This window comes from Eulemur rufifrons, chromosome 21 (assembly GCF_041146395.1).
Source record: "Eulemur rufifrons isolate Redbay chromosome 21, OSU_ERuf_1, whole genome shotgun sequence".
Taxonomy (NCBI): domain Eukaryota; kingdom Metazoa; phylum Chordata; class Mammalia; order Primates; family Lemuridae; genus Eulemur; species Eulemur rufifrons.
In genome coordinates, this window is record NC_091003.1 from 417,191 (window position 1) to 444,534 (window position 27,344).

The 27,344-nt window shown below is 59.3% G+C and overlaps 1 protein-coding gene across 1 annotated transcript in view; it reads left to right on the forward strand.

Moving 5' to 3' along the window:
• GOLGA3 (golgin A3) overlaps window positions 1-26,303 on the forward strand; it is a 50,792-nt gene extending 24,489 nt beyond the window's left edge. Inside the window, exons 9-24 of the mRNA XM_069497457.1 lie at window positions 2,486-2,623; window positions 3,984-4,145; window positions 4,467-4,835; window positions 7,389-7,466; window positions 8,282-8,545; window positions 9,951-10,045; window positions 11,426-11,645; window positions 15,004-15,147; window positions 15,888-16,085; window positions 16,867-16,983; window positions 18,813-18,952; window positions 19,529-19,661; window positions 19,866-19,988; window positions 20,761-20,925; window positions 21,721-21,884; window positions 22,505-26,303. Coding sequence (XP_069353558.1) covers window positions 2,486-2,623; window positions 3,984-4,145; window positions 4,467-4,835; window positions 7,389-7,466; window positions 8,282-8,545; window positions 9,951-10,045; window positions 11,426-11,645; window positions 15,004-15,147; window positions 15,888-16,085; window positions 16,867-16,983; window positions 18,813-18,952; window positions 19,529-19,661; window positions 19,866-19,988; window positions 20,761-20,925; window positions 21,721-21,884; window positions 22,505-22,709 — 2,715 coding nt within the window. The 3' untranslated portion in view covers window positions 22,710-26,303. The remainder of the gene's footprint in view (window positions 1-2,485; window positions 2,624-3,983; window positions 4,146-4,466; window positions 4,836-7,388; window positions 7,467-8,281; window positions 8,546-9,950; window positions 10,046-11,425; window positions 11,646-15,003; window positions 15,148-15,887; window positions 16,086-16,866; window positions 16,984-18,812; window positions 18,953-19,528; window positions 19,662-19,865; window positions 19,989-20,760; window positions 20,926-21,720; window positions 21,885-22,504) is intronic.
• Window positions 26,304-27,344: the final 1,041 nt, after the last annotated feature.

The window sequence follows — 27,344 nt, forward strand, 5'->3', positions numbered from 1 at the left end:
TCGCTAGGCTCCTGCCTCCCCCTCGGGGCCGTCCCGTGTCCCTGGCCCTCGCTAGGCTCCTGCCTCCCCCTCGGGGCCGTCCCGTGTCCCTGGCCCTCGCTAGGCTCCTGCCTCCCCCGCTGGGCCGTCCCGTGTCCCTGGCCCTCGCTAGGCTCCTGCCTCCCCCTCGGGGCCGTCCCGTGTCCCTGGCCCTCGCTAGACTCCTGCCTCCCCCTCGGGGCCGTCCCGTGTCCCTGGCCCTCGCTAGGCTCCTGCCTCCCCCTCGGGGCCGTCCCGTGTCCCTGGTCCTCGCTAGGCTCCTGCCTCCCCCTCGGGGCCGTCCCGTGTCCCTGGTCCTCGCTAGGCTCCTGCCTCCCCCTCGGGGCCGTCCCGTGTCCCTGGCCCTCGCTAGGCTCCTGCCTCCCCCTCGGGGCCGTCCCGTGTCCCTGGCCCTCGCTAGGCTCCTGCCTCCCCCTCGGGGCCGTCCCGTGTCCCTGGCCCTCGCTAGGCTCCTGCCTCCCCCTCGGGGCCGTCCCGTGTCCCTGGCCCTCGCTAGGCTCCTGCCTCCCCCTCGGGGCCGTCCCGTGTCCCTGGCCCTCGCTAGGCTCCTGCCTCCCCCACTGGGCCGTCCCGTGTCCCTGGCCCTCGCTAGGCTCCTGCCTCCCCCTCGGGGCCGTCCCGTGTCCCTGGCCCTCGCTAGGCTCCTACCTCCCCCGAAGGGCAGCTCTGTCCCAGTTCGAGCTCAGCCCCAAACCCGCTGCGGCTCTCGACTCTCCGCCAGCTGCTGCACTCTGGGCCCTGCCCCGCTGCGAAGTCTCCGGCCTGGGCGTGGCAGGTGTCTCTTCCTGGCTGCAGTGTCACCTGGCTCTGGCTGCCTGGGCTCCCAGTGATGTCGGTGACCACGTTTCCCGCAGGGACTGCCCTGTAGGGAGCGTTTCCTGTCTCTCCCGTCCACTTCCTGAGTGGAGACTCCGTGTCCACCCTGATGCTGCCGTGTGGGCGCGGCGTCTGTCCAGGTCCCCGGGCAAAGTCACCTCCTGGCCTGCCCCTCGGCCCCCGGCAGCCGAGTGTCAGCGGCTGGAGACGCTCGGGCGGGACAGGCGAGTGGCCGAAGTGCCTGTGCCCCGGGTCCCTGTGCGCCGGGTCCCTGTGCCCCGGGTCCCTGTGCCCCGGGTCCCTGTGCCCCGGGTCCCTGTGCCCCGGCCAGCGAGAGGGACTCCGGGTGCTGAGGAGCAGGCTCTGTTTCCAGATGAAATACTGTAGATGTGTTAAAACTCTATTTCTGAAGTGCAGGATGTAAAGTACTAATTCGACCAAACTTTCCTTTTTTATCTAGAGTTTACAAATATACAAAATAGAAGTTTTCTGCAGTTTATAGTACATGTGTTTTAGCCAAAGGACCATAGTGAAAAGCATTTGTTCTGCTTACACTGTACTTGGAAATAAATCATCGTACAACTTATTTCACTTTTTAAGCTACAGCCCTAAAATATTTAAAGAAGTCAGTCAGGTATGTAAATGCCCTGGCAAGAGTCAGAAATGTGGTTTGGACGACGGAAATAGAGGGAGAGTCTAACGCAAGGGGTGGTCTGAGGGCTTCAGCTGCTTTTGCCAAATTCCTCTGGAGCCCGGCTTCGGTGTTCCTCAGTCAGGGTTTCCGGTGCATTCTCTGTGCCCGCGTTTCCCCTCTGCTCCCAGGAATGTTCAGAAGGGAGCGTCTCTCTCGCCTCATTGTCCTGAAGCAGCCCCAGCCAGTGCTGTCTTCTTGGCTCTGCGCGGCTTCCGTCTCCACCCTGAAGCCCACACGTCTGCCCCTCTTGGCCTCGTGAGGTCCCCGATGTGGGAGCAGGTCAAGTGCAGCCCCCAGGAGCCCTTGCAGGTCCTTTTCAGTTCTCGGTCCCCTGGGCTGACCTGTGCCACCCTGGGGCCGTGGCTCTGGGCTCCGTTTTCTAGAGGAGACGGTTGGTTGAAGTCGGCCCTGAGCCCTCCGTGGGGCCCTGGTCAGGCCCTGGCTGGGCTGTGGATGCCGCTCCTGGGAATGTGCGTGCTGGCGTCAGACTGAGGGAGGGAGGGGCATCTGCTGGGTTTGTCAGTTCAGATGAGGCTCCTCGGCTGTGGGGCTCAGAGATGCCCCTTCGATAGGAACCTGTTTTTAGAGACAGGGTCTTGCCCTGTTGCCCAGGCTGGCCTCAAACTCCTGGGCTCCGGCCATCCTCTCGCCTCAGCCTCCTGAGTAGCTGGAGCTGTGGGCGTGTGCCACCGCGCCCCGCAACTGATGGGGACTTTTGTGTGGGTCCAGCCACACCCTGCACAGTCTCGGTGTGGTGACCACTGATGTCCAGGCCGCACACAGAGCCCAGACAGCCTGCGTTTGAGGTGGGACGACACGTGGGAGACGTTGAGGGACCCGCCGGTGACCCTCACCCTGGGGTCTCTGGGGACAGGCTGGTCTGCATTTCCTGCTTGAAGTTGAGCAACTTTGGACTTTGTGCCTTTTCCTCTGCAGGTCGGGCAGATGACCCAGGCAGGCCTCCTGGAGCACCTGAAACTCGAGAACGTGTCCCTGTCCCACCAGCTGACGGAGACCCAGCACAGGTCCATCAGGGAGAAGGAGCGTATCGCCGTCCAGCTCCAGAGCATCGAGGTGAGGCCCGGTGGCTGGTCTTCACTGGGTTTGGGGGCATGCTGGTGAGGTTAAGAAAACATACATGCACATGAACATAGATACAGTGTGTTTCTTGTTACACACACATGCACACACACACTTTAATGCTTGCGAACAGCTGCGGCGATAGCTGTGGAAGGTTTGGGGGATCCATGCCTCATCTCTTACCTGTGAGTGGGCCACACTTTGGAGCTCTTCTCCCCTGAGCCCTGCCCTGGGCCTGCCTGGGCATTGCCAGCGGGGACAGTGCGGGTGCCAGGTGGGTGGGGAGGAAAGGGCTTAGCACGTCCGTGCGACTGGCAGCGTCTCAGAGCCTGGCGGTGGTGGTTTCTCAGCCTGCGTTGCTGTGTGGTCCCCCAGCCCCCAGTGGAGTTGCCGCGGTTCTGCCAGCTGCCCGCTGAGAGCCTCTCCAGGGGATGGGAAATACGTAGCTCCGGCTGGATCCACATAGCTGTTCTCTTTTTAGCTGTGAGACCCTGGGCGATTTCTTAACCTCTCTGAGCCTTGTTTCCTTCTTTAAAAAGTGGGGACAATAATACCTACTTAATAGTCTTGTTGGAAAAAGAAGAAGCAACAGTGTGAAACCTCCAGGCAGGTGTGAGGTGGCGTTTTGTGCCCGACTGTTTGCTGCTCTCGGGCACGTGAGGGTCAGCTTCCCTTGACCGCTGGGCTCCTCATCTCTCGGCCTCCTCCCCGGGGAAGATTCCGGGGCCTTTTTGATGGGGATGGTGGATGACGGGCATGTCCTGTCAGCTGTAATGCTTCAAGGGCTGGGTAGAAAGGAGCGGAAAAAGTTTTAAGCTATTAGTTTTAGGTTGTAAACTAAAAAAAACAATGTTTTTTTCCATAAGAAGTGTGCCTAGACATTAGGCCTTACCCATGTAGTTAAGATGTAAGGAATGCTGAATTTGCCCCGTGGTCCCCTGGCGTCGTGTTTTGTTTACCAGGTGGTATCAGGTGATACTCTTATTAAAGAGAATGTTCCATGTCTCACCCCAGAAGGGACCGGCCACCCACCTCTTCACGGGAGAAGCCACCAGGGAGGCTTCCTTTCCCCAGCCGATCCCAGTTCTTAAGACGGGGTGGTTCGCCTGCCTCTCTCGGGCCAGGCCTGTGGGTCAGCAGAGGGGAGGACTGGGCCGGGCTGGCCGGGAGTGGAGCCCCAGGTGGCCTGGCCACAGGGTCCACCCTGGCCCCTCGAGCCGCAGACAGGACGGCGACGGGAACAGGAGGGCCCTGGCCAGGGCGGCAGGTTTCCCGGTGAAGCGGGAGGTTTGCAGTCTTTGGTGGGAGCCAGATTTGCCTGCTTGTTTGAAAACACTTTGTTTCCCGGGCCCAGGCGGACATGCTGGATCAGGAGGCGGCCTTTGTGCAGATCCAGGAGGCGAAGACGATGGTGGAGGAGGACCTGCAGAGGCGGCTGGAGGAGTTCGAAGACGAGAGGCAGCGGCTGCAGAGGGTGGCTGCCTCGGCGGCGTCCCTGGATCAGCAGCTAGAGCAGGCGAGTACCTGCCGCCGCCTCAGCGCCGAGGCCTCGGGTGCACACGGGCAGCCGCGCGGTCCAGCTCGCGTGGGGCGCGTCCATGCAGGCGCCTGTGGGTGTCGGGCAGAGCCGCGTGAGGGGTCCCCCACCAGGCTCTGCTGCTGCTGCAGACCTGGCCGTGTGTTTGCTGCTGTTGGCATTCTTCTGCGTCAGCAGTTTGCATGAAAAAGTCCCTCCAAAGTATCCATCAGAATTATTCAAAACCTGCACAGGGAAAAAGTGTAAGTTCTCGGAGGGGGATGGAGAGCAGCCATATTGAACTCACTGTCTCTTTCTCAGGCTAAGTTGACATTGCACCAGCGAGACCAGCAGCTGGAGGCTTTGCAGCAGGAGCAGCTGGACCTGATGAAGCAGCTCACCGCCACGCAGGAGACGCTGCAGGCCAGGGAGCAGTCCCTCGGCCACCTGCAGGCCCAGTACGACGAGCTGCAGGCCAGGCTGGCGGAGCTGCAGGGGGAGGCAGCCTCCAGGGAGGACGCCGTCCGCTTCCTGCAGAGCGAGAAGATCGCCTTGGAGGTGGCCCTGCAGGCGGCCAAGAGTAGCAAAGAGGAGCTGGACAGAGAAGCAAAGCGCCTAGAAGAGGGCACTGAGGAAACGTCTGGGATTTTAGAGCAGCTGAGAGACGAACTGGCCATGAAGACCTGCCAGGTAACGCAGTCTAACTCTGTTACGAATCGAAATCACGTGCACGAGAGCGAGTGCCGCATGTGTGGTCCTTGGTGTGGACGTGCTGTTTTGTGACGTGGGTGACCATTGGGGAAGGGCCCCGAGCTCCGCTGGGGACGGGATCCCACCGGCATCTCTGCCTCTGGCCCTGCACTAGCTGCTGGCAGTGGAGACGCCCAGACCTGGGAAACTGAATTTTATGTGAGGCTTTTGCGTGATCTACCAGGAAACACCAGTGTCTGCACTGAGGCCGGGGTGCTGAGAGTCAGGAGCAGCTGCAGGGACTTGGCCGTCCCTTCCCTGTGCCTGTGTGTGGCCTCCACGGGCTCCCGCAGGGCAGCTGTGGCGTGAGGTGGTGTGTGGGGTGGGCCAGAGCCCGCGAGGCCCGGCCTGTGGACAGCTCCCTGCGGGGTCCTGGAGCATGTGAGGGGGAGCGCTGACATGCTGACAGCGTGACGTGGCCCTGGTGGAGGCAAACATGCTTAAAAACAGAGACAGAGCGGAAAAGCCAGAGGGCGTGGAGGAAGCAGCATCCGTGTCGAGGAATGATGCTGTCTTTGAATCCCACTCTACAGTGGAACAGCCTGGAAAGAGAAAGTCACACGCTGTGTGTTCTCGCAGCGGGAGCTGAATCGTGCACACGAGGTCACGAGGGTGGGGTGATGGACACAGGGGACACGGGGGACACGGGGGACACAGGGCAGGGGTCTGGGGCGAGTGGACACACCGAGAGCCCAGACCTCACCACCGTGTCCTGCGTCCACGTGGCAAAACTACACTGTGCCCTCTCAGTCTATAAACCTAAAGATAACCGTAAAAATAAATAAATCCCGCTCTGTGAGGTCCGGGGCGAGAGGAAATCATGCATCTGTCTTCCCTCTGGGAAATCAAGTGGGAGGAGCCGCCCGTCCCCACGGCAGTAGGTCGCTCCAGGCTCCCTGCGCTGCGGCGAGTCACGGCTACCGTGCTGGGGAGTTAATCAAGAGCAATTGTCAGAATGCTGTTGTTGAATCTGAATTTTAATGTACTGTTTGCTCAGTAAGAGGAACATCGGCTGACATTGGGAAAACTCTGAAAGAGGCCTTTGGTGGTACCAGACATTATTTGTCACATTGGAATTCCACCTGCACTGTTACTAACCAAGGCGCTGGCAGTTACCTGATCTGGGTTTACCCTGGATCGAGCCTGTTTGCCCCAAAGCAGATGGAGGTGGTGGGGGTGGGGTGGTGGTCCCGTCTCACCAGGAAGCTGCTTCTCGGACTTTGGGTGCTGTTCTCTTGACTGGGGAGCCAGAGTCAGCCCGGCTGGGAAACAGACTGGCCCCGTCCCAGCCTCGGTGCCGGCCGCCGCACCAGCCTCGCTCGCGGGGTGTGCGAGGCGTCTGGAAGCAACCTGTCCCCGGGGGGCTGGAGGCTTGTCTGACCGTGGCGCCCCCTTTGCCTGGTTCCAAGCCTCTGCCCCCACCTGGAGCTGCTGTGGGACCAGGGGCAGGCGATGGGGACCTGTGGGAGGGGACGAATGACACGTGCGAAGCAAAGCAGTGCTGTGATCCTTCTCGGAAGGGTTCCCGAAGGAGCCACTCCAGAGCGTTGGGGAAAGTGGCGCATTTCCGGGCCATACCCAAGTGGTGACTAGGACTTGCATGGAGTGTGTTCCTGTCGGAGAGGAGGAAAACCGTGGCCACGAACAAGCTCCTGCCCGTTTGTAGGGACGTGCGTGCACTGGAAGCCGCACGTAAACGTGATCTCACAGGGCCTCCCCACGTGACATGGCGCGTGGTGGCATCTCCGTCACACGGTGTGGACCAGTGGAAACACGCCCAGGGCCTTGGTGTGTTTGTCACCTGGTTGCTTTTTTTGTCTTAATTCGAGACGGCCTCGCTCCAGCCCAGGCTGGAGCGCAGTGGTGCATTCCCAGCTCACCGCAGCCTCCAACTCCCGGGCTCAAGCGTCCTCCCGCCTCAGCCTCCCGAGTAGCTGGGACTACAGGCACCTCCACACCGGGCCTCACCCGGCTTCTTCAGCGTTCTTTGCTGAGGCAGAGTAGCGTTTCACAGTCGTCACGTGTTCCTGGGTCCCCTGGGGTTTCCACGACGGATTCCGACTCGGTCGGTCTGGCCGGGCTGGGGGCTCTGCATTTCTTGCGGCACCAGAGAGCACACGGCCGGTGACAGAGGCCGGGACCCCAGCCCGGGCTTGGCACACGCAGCCTGGGGCCCAGCGCACCGCCGAGCATCGTAATGTTTATTGGACGCAGGGAATCGAGTTTATTTACTGACTGTCCGTGGCTGCTGCTGTGCTCCACGAGCAGAGCCGAGGGGCTGCAGCACTGCGGCCTGTGAGCTGAAGGTGTCCCCTACCTGGCGGGTCCCAGGAGAGCCCTGCCGTCCCCGTGCTGAGTGTCCCCGCCTCGGCCCTGCCCGCCCTCCTTGCCCGCTCCGTCCTGCTCGCAGTGCTGAGGGGTCCCAGAGCTCAGGCTGCAGACGTGGCCCTGCCGGAGCCCTCGCGTGACGTCTGTGCACTTCCGTCCCCGCAGGTGGAGCACCTGCAGCAGGAGACTGTCACTCTGAGGAAGCAGACTCAGAAAGTGAAGGAGCAGTTTATTCAACAAAAGGTACAAACGTGTCGTCGGTTTCTTCATGTGAAGCAAGTGTGTGAGCAAAGTCCCGGGCGGGGTAATTGCTTCAGTAGAAGGAACTGACCGAGGAGGCAGTGCCAGACCCTTAATTTTTCCGAGGAACTTCACTGGTTCTAAGGTCCCCGCCCGCCCCCCATTTTAATCCCCCAAGTCCGGCTGTGCTTCCAGGCAGGGCGGGGTCTGACCCCCAGCTCAGCAGTGGAGCTGCCATCACGCCTGTCGGGACACCCGTGTGCGTTTCGCACTGTTGTTATCACACAGGTTGTGTTTGCCATTTAAAATGTCCCTGAAAAATTCACACCACATTCCAGGCTTGAAACAAATCCCAGTGTCACCAGCAAGGGACGGAACATAGATCTTGTCGGGGAGGCTCGTGCCTCCTGCTGGAGGGGTGACTGTGGCCCCCACTTCCTCGCAAAGCCGCAGTCGAGCGCCCTACGGGGTGTGAGAGAGGAAGCCCCAGAGCAGTGTCGTGAGCAGTTTCTGTCGTATCACTGGGACACAGGCGGGGGATGACCTGTCTGAAGCCAAGCGACGCGGCCAACGGGAGAAGGAGCTGGCTCAGGACAGAGATGTCCGGGAGGCCGGTGGGCCGGCTTCCAGTGACACGCAGAGTCCGTGCGGGCACCTGACATCACTGGGTGGATGAAATGGGGGTGGCTCTGAGGTGGTGGTGACGTATGTTGTCTTCAAGTCAAAGGAGTTATGCCGTAGATACGTGGCGAGTACCTTGTTGCACGGCCGGGCCCCGGGAAGACGGCCCTGAGTGCCCGGGCTCTGTCTCCTGGCAGGTGATGGTGGAGGCCTACCGGCGGGATGCCACCTCCAGAGACCGGCTGGTCAGCGAGCTGAAAGCCGCAAAGAAGGGGCTGGACGCGGAGGTGAAGGGGCTGAGGCAGGAGCTGGTGAGGCTGCACGGGGAGCAGAGGGCCACGGAGTCGGAGCACGCGCGCCTGCAGAAGGAGCTGTCCGCGGTCCACCGGCAGATGGCCGATCTCGAAGGGCATCTCCAGTCCGTGCAGAAGGAGCGGGACGAGATGGAGACGCAGTTGCAGGTCTGCCGGGCGAGCGGGGTTAGATCCGTTTGGCTTGTGTTGTAGGCGGGGTGGGGGCACGTTGGGGAGAAGCTTCCAGAGAAACGTCCGAGGACAAGGCCCTCTTGGAGCCTCCGTCCTGGTCGGACAGGCGGGCAAGTCCAGGCGGTGATGTGGGCGAGGGGGGTGCATGGGCCGGGGCCGTGCCGGCGCCAGGGGCCGCCCTCCTGCCGTGGGAGCATCTGCAGAGCCCCCCCGTCAGGGTGCAGCAGTCCAAGCGGCTGAGTCCCGTGGCTGGAGTGTGGGGCTGGGGTGGCGGGTGCCACGCTGGTCCCAGCCAGAGCTTTCCCCGGGTGTGTGGATGCCGGCGAGGGTCTGCCCGGCCTCAGCAGGCAGCAGGCGGTGAGAGGTGGGGGTGGGGACGGAGGCCACAGTCCAGTCTGTGTTCAGATGCCCAGGATGCCCAGGTGTCTCATCCTGGGACGAGAAGTCGGGGAAGAACAGTGGATTCGGGGCAGGGTGGGCAGGGTGTGGAGCCAAGCGCAGGAGAGAACCAGCCGAGGGCCGCAGGGCCCGGGGGAGCTGAGGCACCTGCCCTGCAAGGGGCCAGGCTGAGGCTGGCAAGTGGACGGTGCTAAGTAGGGGCCGGGGAGACGCCGTCAGTGCTGGAGAACGGGGGGGTGGGGAGGTGCTGTCGGAGCTGCGGGACTCGAGGTGGCCCCAATGTGGGGCCAAGCACATCCGCACCCGCCGCCTGCAGTGGCTTGTTGCTGTGGCTGAGCTGGTTCTGGGGGACTCTCTGCCGCACGGGGTCAGCAGAGGCAGCAAGGTTCAGGGGTCCTAGGGCTCCGGGCAGCCCACAGGGCGGGGGCTTTCCTGTCACCCGCTGCCTCCCTGTCATGCCTCAGTGCTCTGCACACAGCGTCTGGAAACTCTTTTTTTTTTTTTTTTTTTTTTTTTTGAGAAAGAGCCTTGCTCTGTGGCCCCGGCTGGAGTGCAGTGGTGTCTTCACAGCTCACTGCAGCCTCCGACTCCTGGGCTCAGGCGATCCTCCTGCCTCAGCCTCCCGAGTAGCTGGGGCTGCAGGCACGTGCCACCACACCTGGCTAATTTTTCTATTTTCAGTAGAGACAGGGTCTCACTCTTGCTGAGGCTGGTCTCAAACTCCTGAGCTCAAGCGATCCTCCCGCGTCCGCCCCTTAGAGTGCTGGGATTATAGGCGTGAGCCACCGCACCCGGCCTGGAAAGACTTTTGACCTCTGTGGAGTGTTGTTTCTGAATAGACAAACGTCCCTGTCGGGGTTTTCTTCAAGGCTGAGTCCTCAAGGGTGGCCCTCAATGGCACCACGGACCCCAAGGCGTCAGGTGAGGGGCAGGCGGCTTGTGCCTCTTATCTGTGTTTCTCATGCTGTCTTTCCTCCCAAAGTCGTTGCAGTTTGACACGGGGCAGGTGGTCACCCTTACGGAGGCCAACGAGGCGCTCAAGAAACAAATCGAAGAGCTGCAGCAAGAAGCCAGGAAGTAAGTCTGCACCTGCCTGGGATGGTGGCGTGAGCGTCCGCCTGAGCGTGCACAGGCAGGCCTGGACACCCTCTCTCAGAAGCAGCTTGGGGCCACGTAAAGGCGGCCTGGAACGTTAAGTTCTACATTTAAAGTTCCAGCTGGGCATGGTGATGGGCGCCTGTAGTCCCAGCTACTGGGGAGGCTGAAGCAGGAGGATGCTTGAGGCCAGGAGTTGGAGGCTGCGGTGAACTGCTATTGCACTGCTGCACTCCAGTCTGGGTGACAGTGAGACCCGGTCTCCTAATTAGGAAAACAAAATGTAAAGTTCCTCTGTGATTTGGCAGTTGCTCATTCTGTGAGATAATCACAGATTATTGATTCGCTAAAGCATCCTGTAACAGAAGCTCCCCTTTTGTCTTTATGCATTTGACTTTTTGTGCCACACACTTGTGGCCACCCCTCCCCACCCCCACCCCCTCAGCAGGGACTACACTTTGATATTCGTGCTCGTACCCTTTACATGCACGCAAATGTGAAAACACAGACCTAACCCGCATACACCTGTGTACATGTGTGTGCAGGTAATACACGTGCAGATGCCCGTGTAGGTACATACATGTGCACCCCATGCATACATGTATGTACAGGTGTGCACATGTATGTGCAGACACGCATACGTGTGTGCAGGTACATACACATGCAGATGCCTATGTGCGTGTGTGCAGATGCAGACATCTGTGTACGTGTATGTGTGTGTAGATGCAGACATCTGTGTACACGTATGCGGCTGCATACATGTTCAGACACTTGTACATGTATGTGCAGACACGTACAAATGTGTGTATGTGTGCAGGTACACACAGTGCAGACGTGTATACATGCACGTGCAGGTACACACATGTACAGGCATGTGTGCATGCATGCACAGATACACACGTGCAGACATGTGTACATGCATGTGCAGGAACATACATGACCGTTTCTGTTTGGAGGAGCAGACTGTTTCTCTGCCTTCACAAGATCATTTTAAAATCGCCCCAAGAGGAGGGCAGGTCTGATGGGGGTGGTGGAAATGGCCGAAACTCACGAGTGCTTCCCCTCTGCCTGGCTCTGCGGGACGCCTGACGTGGGCTGTCCCTGTCCCTCACGCAGCCGCAGCAGGACAGGCACCTGCTCACCTGACTCACCTCCCCCGAGGGGCGGGCGGGGTCTGGGGAGGGTGGTGGGGTGGGTGCAGCTGAGGGGGCCCCTCCAGAGCCTGGGTCTGAGCCCCTGGGCCCACCCTGGGGCTGCACTCCTGAAACCTATCACTGTCACCGGATGTGGTGTGCCAGGACGCTGGGCCGGTGGCACCGGAGGGTAATCGAGCTTCCTTCGCTGTCCTTGGTGACACCCCAGGGCCATCACGGAGCAGCAGCAGCAGATGAAGCAGCTGGGCTCGGACCTGACCAGCGCCGAGAAGGAGATGAAGAGCAAGCACAAGGCCTACGAGAATGCCGTGAGCATCCTCAGCCGCCGCCTGCGGGAGGCGCTCACGGCCAAGGAGGCCGCGGACGCGGAGCTGAGCCAGCTTAGAGCCCAGAGCAGCGCCGGCGGCGACAGCGACCTGGCTCTACATGTAGGTAAACACCACGCCCCGCCAGAGTCGTGAAGCCTGTCTGTAGGGAAAGGAAGTGTTACGAACGTTTGCCCCCTAAAACCTGTACGAGGGTCTAGACAAAAGCTAGCATTTCTGTAAAATACTGCTAGTATGGACGTGTGCCAGGGACCTGTGATGACTGTGTGTGTCACCTCACAGGACCCTCACAACCGTGCCATCTGGGGTCTCCTCATTTCCACCAAGGGACCCCCTTGGCTTAGAGGAACCGCCACTCGCTGAGAGGCAGAGACAGACGCGTGCTTGGGCCACCTGCCCGCGCTCTCTCCGCACTCCCGGCTCAGGGGTTGACGTGCCTAGAGGGGGACCGCGGACAGGCGCCCGCTGAGAGCTGGAGTGGACCGTGGGGTGTGGGGGTGTGGGGCCGTGGGGCGTGGAGTGTGGGGCCGTGGGGCGTGGAGTGTGGGGCCGTGGGTCATGGCCGTGGGGAGTGGAGTGTGGGGCCGTGGGGCGTGGAGTGTGGGGCCGTGGGGCGTGGAGGGTGGGGCTGTGGGGAGTGGAGTGTGGGGCCGTGGGGCGTGGCCGTGGGGAGTGGAGTGTGGGGCCGTGGGGCGTGGAGTGTGGGGCCGTGGGGCGTGGAGGGTGGGGCTGTGGGGAGTGGAGTGTGGGGCGTGGGAGTGTGGGGCCGTGGGGCGTGGAGTGTGGGGCCGTGGGTCATGGCCGTGGGGAGTGGAGTGTGGGGCCGTGGGGCGTGGAGTGTGGGGCCGTGGGGCGTGGAGGGTGGGGCTGTGGGGAGTGGAGTGTGGGGCCGTGGGGCGTGGCCGTGGGGAGTGGAGTGTGGGGCCGTGGGGCGTGGAGTGTGGGGCCGTGGGGCGTGGAGGGTGGGGCTGTGGGGAGTGGAGTGTGGGGCGTGGGAGTGTGGGGCCGTGGGGCGTGGAGTGTGGGGCCGTGGGTCATGGCCGTGGGGAGTGGAGTGTGGGGCCGTGGGGCGTGGAGTGTGGGGCCGTGGGGCGTGGAGGGTGGGGCTGTGGGGAGTGGAGTGTGGGGCCGTGGGGCGTGGAGTGTGGGGCCGTGGGGCGTGGAGTGTGGGGCCGTGGGGAGTGGAGTGTGGGGCCGTGGGGCGTGGAGTGTGGGGCCGTGGGGCGTGGAGGGTGGGGCTGTGGGGAGTGGAGTGTGGGGCGTGGGAGTGTGGGGCCGTGGGGCGTGGCCGTGGGGAGTGGAGTGTGGGGCCGTGGGGAGTGGAGTGTGGGGCCGTGGGGCGTGGAGGGTGGGGCCGTGGGGCGTGGAGGGTGGGGCTGTGGGGCGTGGAGGGTGGGGCTGTGGGGCGTGGAGTGTGGGGCGTGGGAGTGTGGGGCCGTGGGGCGTGGAGTGTGGGGCCGTGGGGAGTGGAGTGTGGGGCCGTGGGGCGTGGAGGGTGGGGCCGTGGGGCGTGGAGGGTGGGGCCGTGGGGCGTGGAGGGTGGGGCTGTGGGGCGTGGAGGGTGGGGCTGTGGGGCGTGGAGTGTGGGGCGTGGGAGTGTGGGGCCGTGGGGCGTGGAGTGTGGGGCGTGGGGGTGTGGGGCCGTGGGGCGTGGGGGTGTGGGGCCGTGGGGCGTGGGGGTGTGGGGCCGTGGGGCGTGGAGGGTGGGGCCGTGGGGCGTGGAGGGTGGGGCTGTGGGGCGTGGAGGGTGGGGCGTGGGGGTGTGGGGCCGTGGGGCGTGGAGTGTGGGGCGTGGGGGTGTGGGGCCGTGGGGAGTGGAGTGTGGGGCGTGGGGGTGTGGGGCCGTGGGGCGTGGGGGTGTGGGGCATGGCCGTGGGGCGTGGAGTGTGGGGCGTGGGGGTGTGGGGCCGTGGGGCGTGGAGTGTGGGGCGTGGGGGTGTGGGGCGTGGAGTGTGGGGCGTGGGGGTGTGGGGCCGTGGGGCGTGGAGGGTGGGGCGTGGGGGTGTGGGGCCGTGGGGCGTGGAGTGTGGGGCCGTGGGCTGTGGGCGGTGCTGCTGGGGTTCAGGGAGCTGTGGGCGCAGCGGCGCCTGCCGTGCCCGGAGCAGAGCGAGGCGCCCCCGGCAGAGGCCCCTGTGCAGTCCTGTCAGAGCTGGGCCGGCCTGGACGGTGCGGCCTCCATTTTCTTTCACTTTTACTAGTAGATGTAAGATTCTACCGGAGTCAGTTTGTTTGGATTTTATTTGTTACGTGTCATTACACTGACATCTTAGTGGTTGGTTTTTTGTTTTGAGACAGGGTCTTGCTCTGTTGCCCTGGGCTGGAGTGCGGTGGCGTCATACTCACTGCAGCCTCCAACTCCTGCGCGCAAATGATCCTCCCGCCTCGGTCTCCCAGAGTGCTGGGATCACAGGCGTGAGCCACCGCGCCCGGGCCCATAGTGTTTCTTACATGCAGTTTATTTCTGTCTCCCGTCCACTTACGAGTTTACTAGGAAGTGACTGTGTCATCATCTGGGGTTCTCGCTCTCACCTGGTTACTTTATAAAACACGGGGGGGATTTAGTCAACTGCCATTTTCCCTTCGACCTGAAAGTGTGTCTCGGCTGTTGTTTGCCCTCGGTCAGTGGCGGGTGGTGGGAGCAGAGTCTCCGTGGGCCTGCAGCAGCTGAGGGACAGCAGGCCCGGGAGCTGGCGTCCGAGCTCCGTCTGGGCCTCACCTCTCCTGGGATGGTGACTTCTGGCAGGTGGCTCAGTTGTGATCCTCAGTAAGATGAGGACGAGATGCGGCAAATAGTAGAACCTCCTCATCAGACGGTTGAGTTCGGGGCACTTGGACAGGGTTGGAATGGGGCCTGGCACCACTGAGGCAGCGAGTGTGTGTGTGAGCACGCGTGTGGGGTGTAAGCACGTGTGGTGCCTGTGATGCAAGTGTGTGACTCCATGTGTGAGCATGTGTGTTTGCATGTGCCTCCTTGTGAGCGCGTGCATGGGTTGTGAGCATGTGTGTGCTTACATGTGGTGCCTGTGTGTGCGTGGGGAAGTGTGTGAGCATGAGTGTGGAGTGTGAGCACATGCGTGTACATGTGCACGTGTGCGAATGCACATGTGTGTATGTGTGGTGTTTGTCACACTGTGCCAGGTGCTGCTTACTTGCCCTCAATGGTGGCGTGTAGCCTTCATCTACAGGTCAGATTTTTTTCTGCATTTTCAAAGCGTGTGACTGGAAAGATTATTGTGTTTGTCTTGATGTTACTTTGTGTGTCACTAGCGTGTGCGTGGTGTGTTGGTCAATCCAAGTCCTTTAAAGAGAGTGCAGTGTTGTGAGAATGGGTTCATACCGGTGCTGGCACGGCATTGTCCAGTGTGTGTGGCCACAGCTTCGTGCCTGTAGGCACCGCGGGAGGCCGGGTGACGAGGGCCTGTCCTGATGACCAAACGCACTGTGTCTGTCCCGCCGCCAGGAGAGGATCCGGGCCCTGGAGGTGGAGCTGCAGGCCGTCGGCCGCAGCAAGGAGCTGCTGGAGAGCGAGCTGCAGGAGGTCATCGCGACCAGCGGCCAGGAGCTGGAGGAGTCGCGGGAGAAGGTGCTGGAGCTGGAGGACGAGGTGAGGCCCGACGCCTGCCATCGCCGGAGTGATGCGATGGTCCCTGGGCTCCGGGGCAGGCCGCCATGAGCGCGGGCCCTGGAGAGCAGGAGCACCTCGCCGTGCGCCCGGCACGGCTGCCTGGCGCTGCTGCCGCCCTCTGTGGTGGAGCAGGCTCTGATCCCAGCCCTCCAGCGAGGACAGTTGCCACCACAGCCCCTGCGTAGAGTGGTCCCTGGAATTCGCAGTGACGCTTCCCTCAATGCTCTGGCTGCAAATAAGAAATCCAGCTCAAATCTTGAAAGAACTCTCAAAACTCCCAGGTTCAGAGACGGTTCTTGCTTTGGGCTCTGCTGACGGCAGCTCAGCACTGTCACGCAGAGCCCTTGCCTTGCCCTCACCACCAGCCCCCAGCTCACCCAGCAGAGTCCCCAGCGGCTCTTAGTCACCCTGGGCTGCATGTGTCATTCACTCACCTCTGTCCTGGCCTTAGCTCCGTGCCCACCCCGCTGAGTGGCTTGACCAGGGCCAGGGCTGGGTCCCTGGACAGCCGTCCCCAGACGCACATGGGCCAGGAGCGGGCAGGGTGCTGGCCATGGACAGGCAGGAGGGGGCCGGGGAAGCCACTGCCCGCGGCCACGCAGCCCAGGCCATGAAGTGAGGGCAGTTTGTTGCTCGCGGTTGCGTGCTAGTACCAGCGCTGCTTGCGTATTCCCGGGGTTTTTTGCAACCCCGTGTTCACGGCTGCTCCGGTGTTTCAGCTCCAGGAATCCAGAGGCTTCAGGAGGAGGATCAAGTGCCTGGAGGAGTCGAACAAGAAGTTGGCTCTCAAGCTGGAGCACGAGAAGGGGAAGCTTATGGGCCTCGGACAGTCCAACGCGGCCCTGCGGGAGCACAACAGCGTCTTGGAGCGAGCTCTGGCCAAGAGGGAGGCAGACCTGGTCCAGTTCAACCTCCAGGTACTCGGACGCGTCAGCAGAAGCAAACAGCGCTGGGTGGGCCGGGCGGCACTGCAGATTCCTCCTGACCACCTTCGAGGAAAGTGCAGCCTCCCCTCCCCAGAGATGAGGAGACAGAGCCCCAGAGTGTGGTGGACTAGAGTCCCCAGCTGTGAGGCGCAGACCCAGAGCCCCCCTGTGTGTTCACAGTGGAGCGAGTGTGCCGAGTTCGTCCTGGCTTTGGGTGCAGGCGTGATGCCTTCTTGTTCCAGGCAGGGACGTCGCCTGTAGGGGACATTGACCTGAAGGCCTCAAACTGATTTTAGACCCCATCGGGGCCCTGCTCCGCTCCTGCAGCCTTTCTGCCGGGAGAGAGCGTCAGTGGCAGCCCAGGGCCAGCCGGAGCCCCAGCCTTGGAGTAACCCGTCCTGAGACGGTTTCCCTGCCCTCCACACTCTCTTCTTTTTGAACTTGGCTGCCCCCCGGCCCCCGCATTGCCGCCTCGCCACAGCGGCATCGAGTCTGAGCCCCTGAGTCACGTGCTTCTCTCGGTTCCCAGCCAGGTTCTGGAACGTGACCCCGTGATTGTAGCGCAGCCGCAGGTCCCTGGTCTGGGAACAGTGCTCTCTCGAGGTGGAGTTTCCTCCTCTCTAACTGTGCCCTCCTGATGTGAGCTGCCTTGTTCCCCCTCCCGCTGCACCTCCCGCCGGCACGGGCTGCAGCGGCCCGAGCCCTGCCCTGGCCTCCTCGGGGGCTGGCACTCGATGTCTCTCCTGACTCGTCCTTCTGCCATGCCGTCTAGGTCCAGGCGGTTTTGCAGCGCAAAGAGAAGGAGGATCGCCAGATGAAGCAGCTGGTGCAGGTGCTGCAGGCCTCGCTGGAGAAGGAGAAGGGGAAGGTCAGCAGCCTCACGGAGCAGGTGTGTGCCGCCCTCCTGCCGGTCCGCTTTCTGTTAAAGTCGCTGCCTCACACGGGTGCCCTTCGCGCTTGAGCTCCCCTTCCAGAAATTCACAGAGACGGAGGCATCACTGCCGTCGCTGGGGAAGGTGGGTTGCAGAGCTCCAGGGCCCGTCCGTGGAAGGAGCTGTCGGGTGAAATGAGAGGCAGCTCTGAGGGCCTGGGCCGGGCGTGTGACGTGTTTGTGTCTGTTTACGTGTTGCTGGGAGGAGGCGTCCCGTCTGCAGTGCCACCCGAGCAAAGCAAGCGAGAACGGCGTGTGATCCGTTTGTGTTAAACAAGCGGGCGAGGAGGATGGGTGTGTGCATGCTCGTCTGAGTAGGGGCCGTCTGCTCACAGCTGCTCCGTTCCGGCTTCAGGTGTTCACTGAGGCGTCGGGTCAGCCGACTCAGCAGAGAGCCCTGCGCCGACCGCCTGGTCTCCACACCAGGGCCCTGCCCCCAGGCCCTCCTCCTCCTCCCTAACGGAGGCTAACCCTGGAGGTTGCGTCCCCAGTGCCTGGCACGGAGCAGATGCTCAGAACACGGCTGCCGTGTGTGTGCACACAAGGGCTGTGTGCCCGCGTGGGGTGTAGTCGGTGTGTGCACGCGTGCATTGTGATGCGCGTGTGTGCGTGGAGGGTTTCTCAGAGGAACACGAGGAACACTGTGATCGTCTCTGGAGAGGGCAGGAAAGACACGTCGCTTTTCCTTTAAGGTCTCTTTGAATTACTTTGCAACTTACAGTTACTTTCAAAATTCAGAATTTTCAGCCTAAGAATAAAACTGCTTTAGCTCCTGTGACCTGGCTTTTGCCACATCCTTTAAAAACTTCTCTCTGATAATGCAATGGAGATTTAAAAAAAAGAAGAAAGTTCTTGATTTTTTGGGTGAGACAGTAAACCTTTTTTTAAGATAGAATTAGTTTGAAGATATGGTAAAAATATTTTATTTTTTTAGAGACATGCTCTTGCTCTGTTGCTAAGGCTGGAGTGCAGTGGCATCATCATAGCTCGCTGCAGCCTTGACCTCCTGGGCTAAAGCGATCCTCCTGCCTCAGCCTCCTGAGCAGTTGGGACTACAGGCTGCGCCACACTCGGCTAACTTTTTTTATTGTTAGATCTTGCTATGTTGCTCAGGCTGGTCTCGAACTCCTGGGCTCAAGTGATCCTCCCACCTTGGCCTTCCAAAGTGTTGGGATTACGGGTGTGAGCCGCCACGCCTGGCCTTAAACTTTTTAAATGAAATACTGGGTAGTGCAGTTAGACAAGAAAACTAAACTACCGGAAAACGGAAACTTTTGTTTTTTGTTATACTCCGAGAATTTGCTTGTCTTGTTGGAAGCCTTGAGAGAATCTATTGTTAGCTGTGAAAAGCAGTAAAATTCTAGAAAGGAGGTTTGTTCCATCGTGAATGGCAAGACTCGACAGCTTTATCCCAGCTGAGTGGTACGGTGGAAAGGCAGCGTCGTCTCAATGCTTGAGCTGTGGGTACGTTTAGCTGGAAACGCGCAGATACACTTGAGGGAGACTCTGCAAACCAGTCAGACCAGAAATCTCGAACAGATTTGTTCGTTCAGCAGAGTCTGGCAGCCTAGAGTCTAGCTAGCGCGTACTCTCCGCTCCTGAGTCCGGTGCTTCAGTCGTCAGGAGGAACCAGACGCCCACCTGCAGCTCGGATGCTGGCGGGTCAGCAGGGGTCAGCAGGGGTCAGCAGGGGTCAGCAGGGGCTCCCTCTGCACGTGCCCATCACAGAGCTGCACGCGTCACGCTGGGCGCCGTGTGCGTTGATCGTGTGGCTTCCTTCCTCCTAGGTGGCTGCTGCCAGGGCAGAAGCTGGTCATAGTCGCCGCCACTTCACGGCGGCCGCTCTGGAGCTGAGTGAGGTGAAGAAGGAGCTGCAGGCCAAGGAGCAGCTGGTGCGGACGCTGCAGGCCGAGGCCGACAGTCTCCAGTGAGTGCAGGCCGTGCAGGGGCGGGCGGGAGCCTGGCCGGCCGCAGGCGTGGGGGGCAGGGTCGTTCCTCCTCTGTCTGACTCAGCACGGCAGGGTCATCTCTTTTCTAGCACATTGTAGCAGACTGCCAGGGATCTCAGAGGCAAGTCAAAGGGGTTGAATACCCCCGACTTCTGTCTCCAGATGCTGAGCCTCCCTCTCGCTGCCCTGTGCTCACGCCCCCAAACCAGAGCGCGCCCCACCGTGAGCACGCACCTCAGGGCCGTGGCGGGGACCCCGAGGGGGTCGTCACAGACTCCTCCCTGGTGCAGCATCGAGTCAGACTCACGCAGGCACCAGCCAGGCGCGAGGTCCTAGTGGCTCTGGAGGCCACCGCTCCCTGCACGGTCTCAGCAGCCACTCGCTGTCGTCTGCGGACGGTGTCGACAGGGCGAGACGGTGCATCCAAAAGCACCGGGAACAGGCCCAGCGCAGGGGTCTCACCGGGACGGACGCGCCCCACAGGCAGCATGTCCAGAGGGAGGGCGGGTTGGGAGAACGCAGTGATCCCATTCGCACTTGTCTTTTCACGCTAGGTGTCAGGAGGGGAAACATTCCCAGGAAGTAGCCCAGTTCCAGGTGGAGCTGGCCGAGGCCCGGACGCAGCTGCAGCTCCTGCAGAAGCAGCTGGACGAGCAGCTGAGCAGACAGCCCCTGGGAAGCCAAGAGGTGACGTGCCGGGCGCCTCACGTCCCTAGTTAGCGTGGCTCACGGGGCTGGACGGGATTACTGCCTGCCCTGTCTGCTGGGAGAGGAATGTTTATTTTTTTCCTTAATGTGGCATTAAAAGATAAGTAGGAATACAGTTAGAGCAAATTTGCAGTGCAAGAAAGCCACTTTAAAATGCTGTTGGTCCTGTGACCTCCTCCTCAGGTGGAAAATCTCAGGTGGGAGCTGGATCAGAAGGAGAGGGAGATCCAGTCGTTGAAGCAGCAGCTGGACTCGACGGGGCAGCAGGGTCGGAAGGAGCTGGAAGGGACGCGGCAGATGTTGCAGGTGCCTGTCCTGCGGGGCTCATGGGGCGTTGGTGGCCGGGGCCGCATGCCAGGCAGGGAGTGCGTCAGGATGGCTGCGCTCAGCACACGGTTCCAAAGACACTGTCACCTGGTCCCGGTCACGCAGCTGGAAGGGGCAGGGCTGAAGCCCCAGCCAGCTCGACGCCTCGGCTGAGGGGTGGGAAACGTGCCGGGCGCGGTGCCACCAGTCCCGTTCGCGGGGGGCCGCGTGGGAGGAGTTGGCCAGTTCGTGACCAGCTCCTCTAACACGAGCTCGGTCTACAGAGTTCCTGGCCACGTGAGGAAAGGATCAGGAATGTAATCGTAAGCGGGTGGCTTGAGTCACAGGAGAATTGATTCACGATTCAGGCTGAGTGTCCCCCATACAAGAATCTGAAATCCAGAACTTTTTGAGCACCAGCGCGACACTCAAAACGTTCTGGGTAGGGATCCTCAACTGTATTTTTTAGGAAGGGTTAGGCTGCTGCTAGTGGCTAACAGGAGCTTCTCGGGGTTTATTGTAACATGTAGCCGCGGGATATTGCTGGTGCCTTGGCAGCGACTCTGGGATCCGGGTAGGAATGTCGAGGGTGTGGCTATGACTGTGACTGCAGCCATCACGATCGGGTGTGAGATGGAAACGTCATCCACTAACGCCCGTGAAAGCGCCGTGTGTTCGGTCCCTTTAGCATGAGGACATGACACGCCAACTGGCATCTTCGTGGTCTGTTCAAGATCTTTTAGCTTTTAAAGCTCTGACTTCACTTTCCCAGAACACCAAGTCTGAGTTGGAGGTGGTGCAGGAGAATCTGTCCAGGACCCAGAAGGATAAATTTATGCTTCAAGCCAAAGTGTCAGAGCTGAAGAACAACATGAAGACGGTGCTGCAGCTAAACCAGCAGCTGAAGCTGGACCTCCGCCGCGGGGCAGCCAAGACGGTACGCAGGCCCCCGGCCGCCGTAGGTTGTGTGGACAGGAGGTTTCCAGTTGCTCAGACACAAACAGATAAGTTCAGCCAGCCCTGAGCAAACGGCGGCAGAGTATCTGCTTGGACTGCAGGCCAAGCTGTTTTATTTTGTGGCGTTTCCAAAGGAGTGTTTCTGCTTTTCCTGAATTAAAATACCATGTTGCTGTAATACGCTTCATAAGCCGCACGAGAGAGGACCCTGTGGTGGAGCAGCCCTTACTGTGTCCTCAGAGCCGGGCACGGCGGTTGCCGGGTGGGCTTGGGCCAGGGGCTCTGGAGCTGCTGTCATTGTCCTGCCCGGAGTCTGCACACCTGGCAGTTTCTCCGCACCCGTCTGCGGAGATACTCTCCAGGACGCAAGTGCAAAGAAATCTCTCAGATTCAGGTTTATTTAGCATCAGTTGCCTATGTGTGAAAAAGTTTTAGGTCCTAGGAAAGGGAGTCAGATATGTTGGAAAATTTATTTAATGTCTTAGGGAAATTCAGAGATGGCCACGATCTCTGAGGGTTCTAGTTTAGGATTAAGCTCCGTCCTCTTGAAGATCCAGAACTTAGGTTGTTTGTGCTTTGTTATATGCATTCGAGATAAGATTATTTATCCAGCCAAAATTGCATGAACTCCTTTGAGTTCCTGATGCAACAGCGACCGGGATGGCCCCTTCCCGAGGCCCCACGTTGAGCCGGGGAGGCCCATTGCTGGGGTTTTGCTGGGGAGACTGGCGGCAGGAGGGTGGTGCGCAGGCTAACGATGTGCTTCTAAACACAGAGGAAGGAGCTGAGAGGCGAGGCCAGCCCTTCCGGCCCCGCCACGCCCATCAAGATCCCCGACTGCCCCGTCCCAGCCGCGCTGCTGGAGGAGCTGCTGCGGCCCCCGCCCGCCGTGAGCAAGGAGCCCCTCAAGAACCTCAACAGCTGTCTCCAGCAGCTCAGGTCCGTCTCACTCTGCGCTCTGTGTATTTAAGAGTTAACGATGTGTTTACTTGGAGGGGTCTCTCCCGTTGCCAGCATCGGAGGCCCAGCGGAGTCTGAGCAGGGCTGTGTTAGGTAGGGGTTACACACACACACGCACACACATGCACCCCCCTCAGATTGCCTGGGGTTGGACTGCCCTGATGAGCCCTTAGGAGCTGGAAGACCAGACACGGACTCGTCAGCCTGTGGGCTGAGCCTACTAGCTGGGGCAGAAGAGGCTGATGCTCATGGGTGTGGCCGTGACGTGAAAGTCAAGTGTGAAACCGTACTCGGGGACAGCTTTTCCCCACAGCGACCCAGTCTGAGTCGGGCCACATTCCGGGTGGGAGCAGAAGCCGGAGGCACCTGTCGGTTGGCCTCGGCACAGTGTAGAGAAAAATGCCGAGAACACCTCAAGTCCTGCTGAGCGAAAGCTCGGCTGGTTTTGCTGGTCTCCGAGGGCACTAGGAGCCAACTCCACTGCTAGGGCGAGAACTGCCACTCGGTCCAGGCTTGTTACGGATAAGCCCGTGGGTAAGTGGTTCTGCTCGGCCCTCGTGTGACCGGGGTTTCTTCCTTTGCCTCCTCCTGTCTGGCAGGCAGGAGATGGACAGCCTGCAGCGCCAGATGGAGGAGCACACCTTCACCGTGCCCGAGTCCCTGCCCCCCTGGGCCCAGGCGGAGGGCCACCTCTCGGACCCAGCCACCGCGGGCCCTGCCCTCCTGGGGGACCACGCCAACCCCCGAGGCGACACGCAGAAACACGGGCAGAGCAGGGCTTCCAAAGAAGGACCGGGGCAGTGACTGCTGCAGCCACTGCCAGGTGTTTGTGACTGTGGAAAGGAATACTCTTTTGTCAATGTTATTTATTTGATTGTTTAAAGTTTTGCTTTTGCTTTAATAAGGAGTAAAATGACAGAACGAGAGCCAAGGATTAGAGAAATAGTCATTTGAATATCACAGTTAGCTTTTCCCACGAAGTGAGCAAATCTTAGACACCTCGTTCAGAGCTCGGTGAGGAAGTTTCGCTTGCACCTGACGGGTCGTTGGCAACAGGTGGCATCTGAGTGACAGCAGCCGGTTCCTGGTGGAAAGCGCAGGGCAGGGCCTGTGGCGGCAGCGCCCGGGCGGGCGGGCGGCCTGTGGGGTGCAGCTCACGCCCCTGCTCCGTCTGGTGGGCTGTGCCTTCCTGCAGAAACGGAATTTTATTTGCACCTTTGGCTTTTTGTCATTTTTTCAATAGCCATCCCACCATAGGATATGTATGCAAACACTGGAAATCATAATCTAATCTAGGAAGTACGACTGTCTTTTCATTGATTGCCTTTTGACAGTTTGCTGTCCGGAAATAATGTACACGTAGGCTTTAGGGATATCAGTCAGAAAATTTTATTTTAAGAAATATAATTATTTACGTTCTGAAACCAAATACTCTTACACAGAAAGGGTTCTTTGTTTAGTTTCACTTTATTTCTGAGGGTCTTTCCTTCCGGCCTGGTCTCTTCCTGTCAGACACTGGGCAGGAGCCGGTCACCCCCCGGGCAGACCTGATGTCCGCGAGGAGGCTGAGGACGCCAAGGCCGCCTCGCATGGCCTGCTGCGTGGGGGGCGCAGGGACAGCCAGAGTCGGGGAGGAAGGTGAGAGGGGCCGGGGCTGCCGGCAGGGGCTCCTGAGGTTTCCGTCAGAGCCTGCACCTTTGTAGACAAGAGGCAGTCACAAGCCTTTCTCAGGGCTCACGCTTCTCTGTCCCCAGGGAGAAATCTTCCCCAGGGCCTGCAAGAAGCCTCTGTGGGTGTAGTCACCAAGAGAAATCCCAGATCCTCCGTGGTCAGACTAGTGTCACAGCCCCACAAGGAGGCGGCTGCGCCCTCCTGAGATGCCTCAGACACAGGCGCCGAGTTTTAAGTCGGCACTGAGTGCGTGAGGCTCACATTTCTCACCTGAAATACTGAAACACCGCAGGCACTGATGCCCTGGGAGGGCTGAGGCCTGTAAATTCCCCCTAGTTTGCTAAGAAAACCTAAAATAATATTTATTGGCCTGGGCCAGAAGAGAGAGAGAGAGAAAGAGACTGGGTCCACCTGGCCCCTCCCTGGGTGTCGCTGGCCAGTACAGATGTGCTCCTGTCCCCGGTGGGTGGCTGTTCTGCGGAGAAGCAGTTCGTGTTCTCTCGTAATAGACTGTTAGAAAGTTAGGCGATGAGGTTGAGGTGGCGTCAACCACAAAGATGTTTAGGGTTTAAAAAATATTCCCTAGCAAGTATTTGAACTTCTAAAACACATGTATCATTTGTACAGGGTTAATTTTGAAATAATACTTGAAAACTTCACTATAAATATATTTTGCTTTTTAAGTTGGAGATCACTTCTGACTAAATTGTTTTTGTACCATTAGAAAGAAAATGGTAACTTACGTTCTTATTTATTTTGGCTGTCTTATCCTTTGTTTTAATTTTAAAACCGAGAAATAACACTCGTTGTGTGTCAGAGCTGCTTTCTCCTGGCATATAGATGGTCCTCCAGGGAGTCCTGTTCACGGTGTAGTTTTTTTCTCTTAGGATAAACTGATTCTGAATGTATTTATCAAGTGAAAGCAGATCTCTGTTCCTCACGCCTTTGCCCCTTTGTTTAGCTGTCTGCGTGTATGCTCGTGTGCGTGTGCGTAAGAGTGTAGGCATGTGCACATGTGCGTGTGCTCGTGTGTGTGCATGTGCGTAAGAGTGTGCATGTGCGTGCGTGTGTGCGTGTGCACATGTATGTGTGCATAAGAGTGTGTGCGTGTGTGTGCATGTGCGAGCGTGCGTGCGTGTGCACATGTGCGTGCATGTGCACATGTGCGTGTGCGTAAGAGTGTGTGCGTGTGCACATGTACATGTGCATGAGTGTGCGTGTGTGCATGTGCGTGCGTGCGCGTGTGTGCGTGCGTGTGCACATGTGCATAAGAGTGTGTGCGTGTGCACATGTGCGTGTGCGTAAGAGTGTGAGCGTGTGTGTGCATGTGCGAGCGTGCGTGCGTGTGCACATGTACGTGTGCATAAGAGTGTGTGCGTGTGCACATGTACGTGTGCATAAGAGTGTGTGCGTGTGCACATGTACGTGTGCTTGTGCGTGTGCACATGTACGTGTGCATAAGAGTGTGTGCGTGTGCACGCCCTCAGAGTCAGCACCTCTCTTGGTGTTCTGTGTCACCCTGGGCCAGTTGTCACTGGGACCCTCTTCTGGTCTGGAAGGGCCTGCCCTGTCTTTGTCCCCAGTGCGAGGCGGGTCTCGTGTTTGCTCCTTGCATTTTCACGCACAGCCTGTGGCTCTGGGCCTCAGGCCTCTCGTGTTCACGCTGCCACTGCCTTGGGCCTCCTTCAGAAGTCACCTTAGAGAGGAAGCTGGTTTCTAAATCGCCTGCTTTTCCGTCTCCAAGGGCCCCTCCTGGCTCTTCTACCTCCCGGAGCTAGATTCTTCAGTGAGTGAAGTTTGAATTACTGTTGTTCTTGTGGGCAGAAATGGGAATTTTGGAATATCCTCATGGAAACCAGCGGTCAAGTCTGGAGTGTTAACTGATGAAACAGGGTCACCGTCACACTGTGTCTGTGCGTGTTACTCAGCCCCAGGCTGTATGTCGTGTCCCGTCACAGGGAATGTTGGCTTGGGCACTTTGTGATGTCATTACCCGTTTTTCTTATGTTCCAAAAACACTTAACTGCAGTGTGGTTTCCATGGTGCATGTCAGACAGAAGCCACGGATCTCATCCATTTATGTGCCTTGGTTCTGGTCTTTGGCGTGTGTACCGGGCAGTGTTTTGGTAGAACATGGGTCTGACTGTCCCAGGCCTGGCTCCTGGGGTGGTGCCCGCTGGGGTGGCCGCGGGGCAGGAGGCCTGCGTCAAGCTCGGCCTCGGTGTGGAACTGACTTTCTTGGTTCAGGATCCTGCCACGGCCGTGGGCCTGCAGTCTCCATGAGGGATATTCCTACTTCCATGAGTATTTTAACAAAATTTAAATGTCATGTGTAAAGATTCTAGGAGTGACAGGGACCAGCATCCACTTCGCATTCTAGGAGTGGAAGATAAATGCCCCGGAGCCTCCCTGTCGAGGACGCCTGGTGACGGGCATGAGGCTGTGATGTGAGCCTTCCTCTGACCGGCTCATTGATTCAGAGTTCGAGGAGAATCTCGGTATACGGTGGTCTCAGGTTATAGCAGGATTCCTGAGGGGAAGGTTTTAGAGGGTCTAGAAAATTCAGTGGTTTTAAGTTATTCATTCCTATTAAAAATTTCCTCACAAAAGAATCCTCAAGTTGTGGCTGTTCAGAGGAAAGGTGTCACCATGTGTAACAAATTGTAACTTTAAAAAGCATGTTGATTTTTTATAAATTTAAGTGTGCTTGGGAATTCTTTAAATTTTGTGCAATAAACTATTTTTTGTAAAGATTTTCATATTTCGTGCGGGGCTTCATTTTAATATTTATATTTTGTCATATTTGGGAGTCACTTTGTAATCTTGTGTTATTGCACACTCTGTTTCACAAGATAATTTTACTGTTCCGCCCAAGTTTCAGACAGGATGTGGTGTCTGACTTCGTGCTGCCTTTGACCACGGCAGGGTAGCAGCTGCCCGTGTCCTTCCCTTCTGCGCCCACTCACTGCTGCCCTTTGCGAGGAGTGGAAAGGAGGGTGAGTCTGCAGGGGCAACCAAGGGGACGGGTCGGTGGCTGTTCTCCAGGCTGCGGCTCCGTTCCCGAGTGTTGCCACCGCGCCCCCGCCTCTGCGGGTCGCCACGGATACGGTGGGGCTGCAACTCCCAGACCCACCTGGTGACACCCAGCGAACTCTGGTTCTGCTCAGTAAGAGCTGCCAGGCGCAGAGTTTTCAGTTAAATGTTGCCAGGGCCAGCGTGGCTGAAAGAGCACAGAAGGGGAGGAGAGAAGTGGCCGCAGGACTGGACTCCGTGCTGGGATTCACGCCTTTTCACACATCCCCGTGTGACTCGCTTCCGTGCCCGGGAGTCGGGCCGTTCGGTCCTGCACAGATGTAAGTGAAAACTGCCTGACCCCACATTTTGTGGGGAGTACTGAGGATGCGGTACCTTCTCGTCTACAGTAACCATTAAGGAGGCTTGTATGTGTGAGAGCTTTTTCCTTTTGTACGTGAAATTGCTGAACGTTTGCAGGCAACTAGCTGGCTGGCAGAGTTAAACTGTATCTGCTTTGTCAAACAGACGCTCCATCCTGCGTCCTCTCACAAAGCTGTTGGTGGGCATCACGAAGCAGCTTTGGCACAGATGTATGGGCAGCCGTTTCCTGGCCGTGAGTGGCACAGGTACCTCCAGGAGTTTGGGGTGAGCGTAGGACCAAGGACTGATCCCTGACGGGAGGCTCAGTATTTAAAAATCCCCAGGTCACTCGGAAGCCTGATACTCATGCAGTGGTAGGACGCAGATGATGGG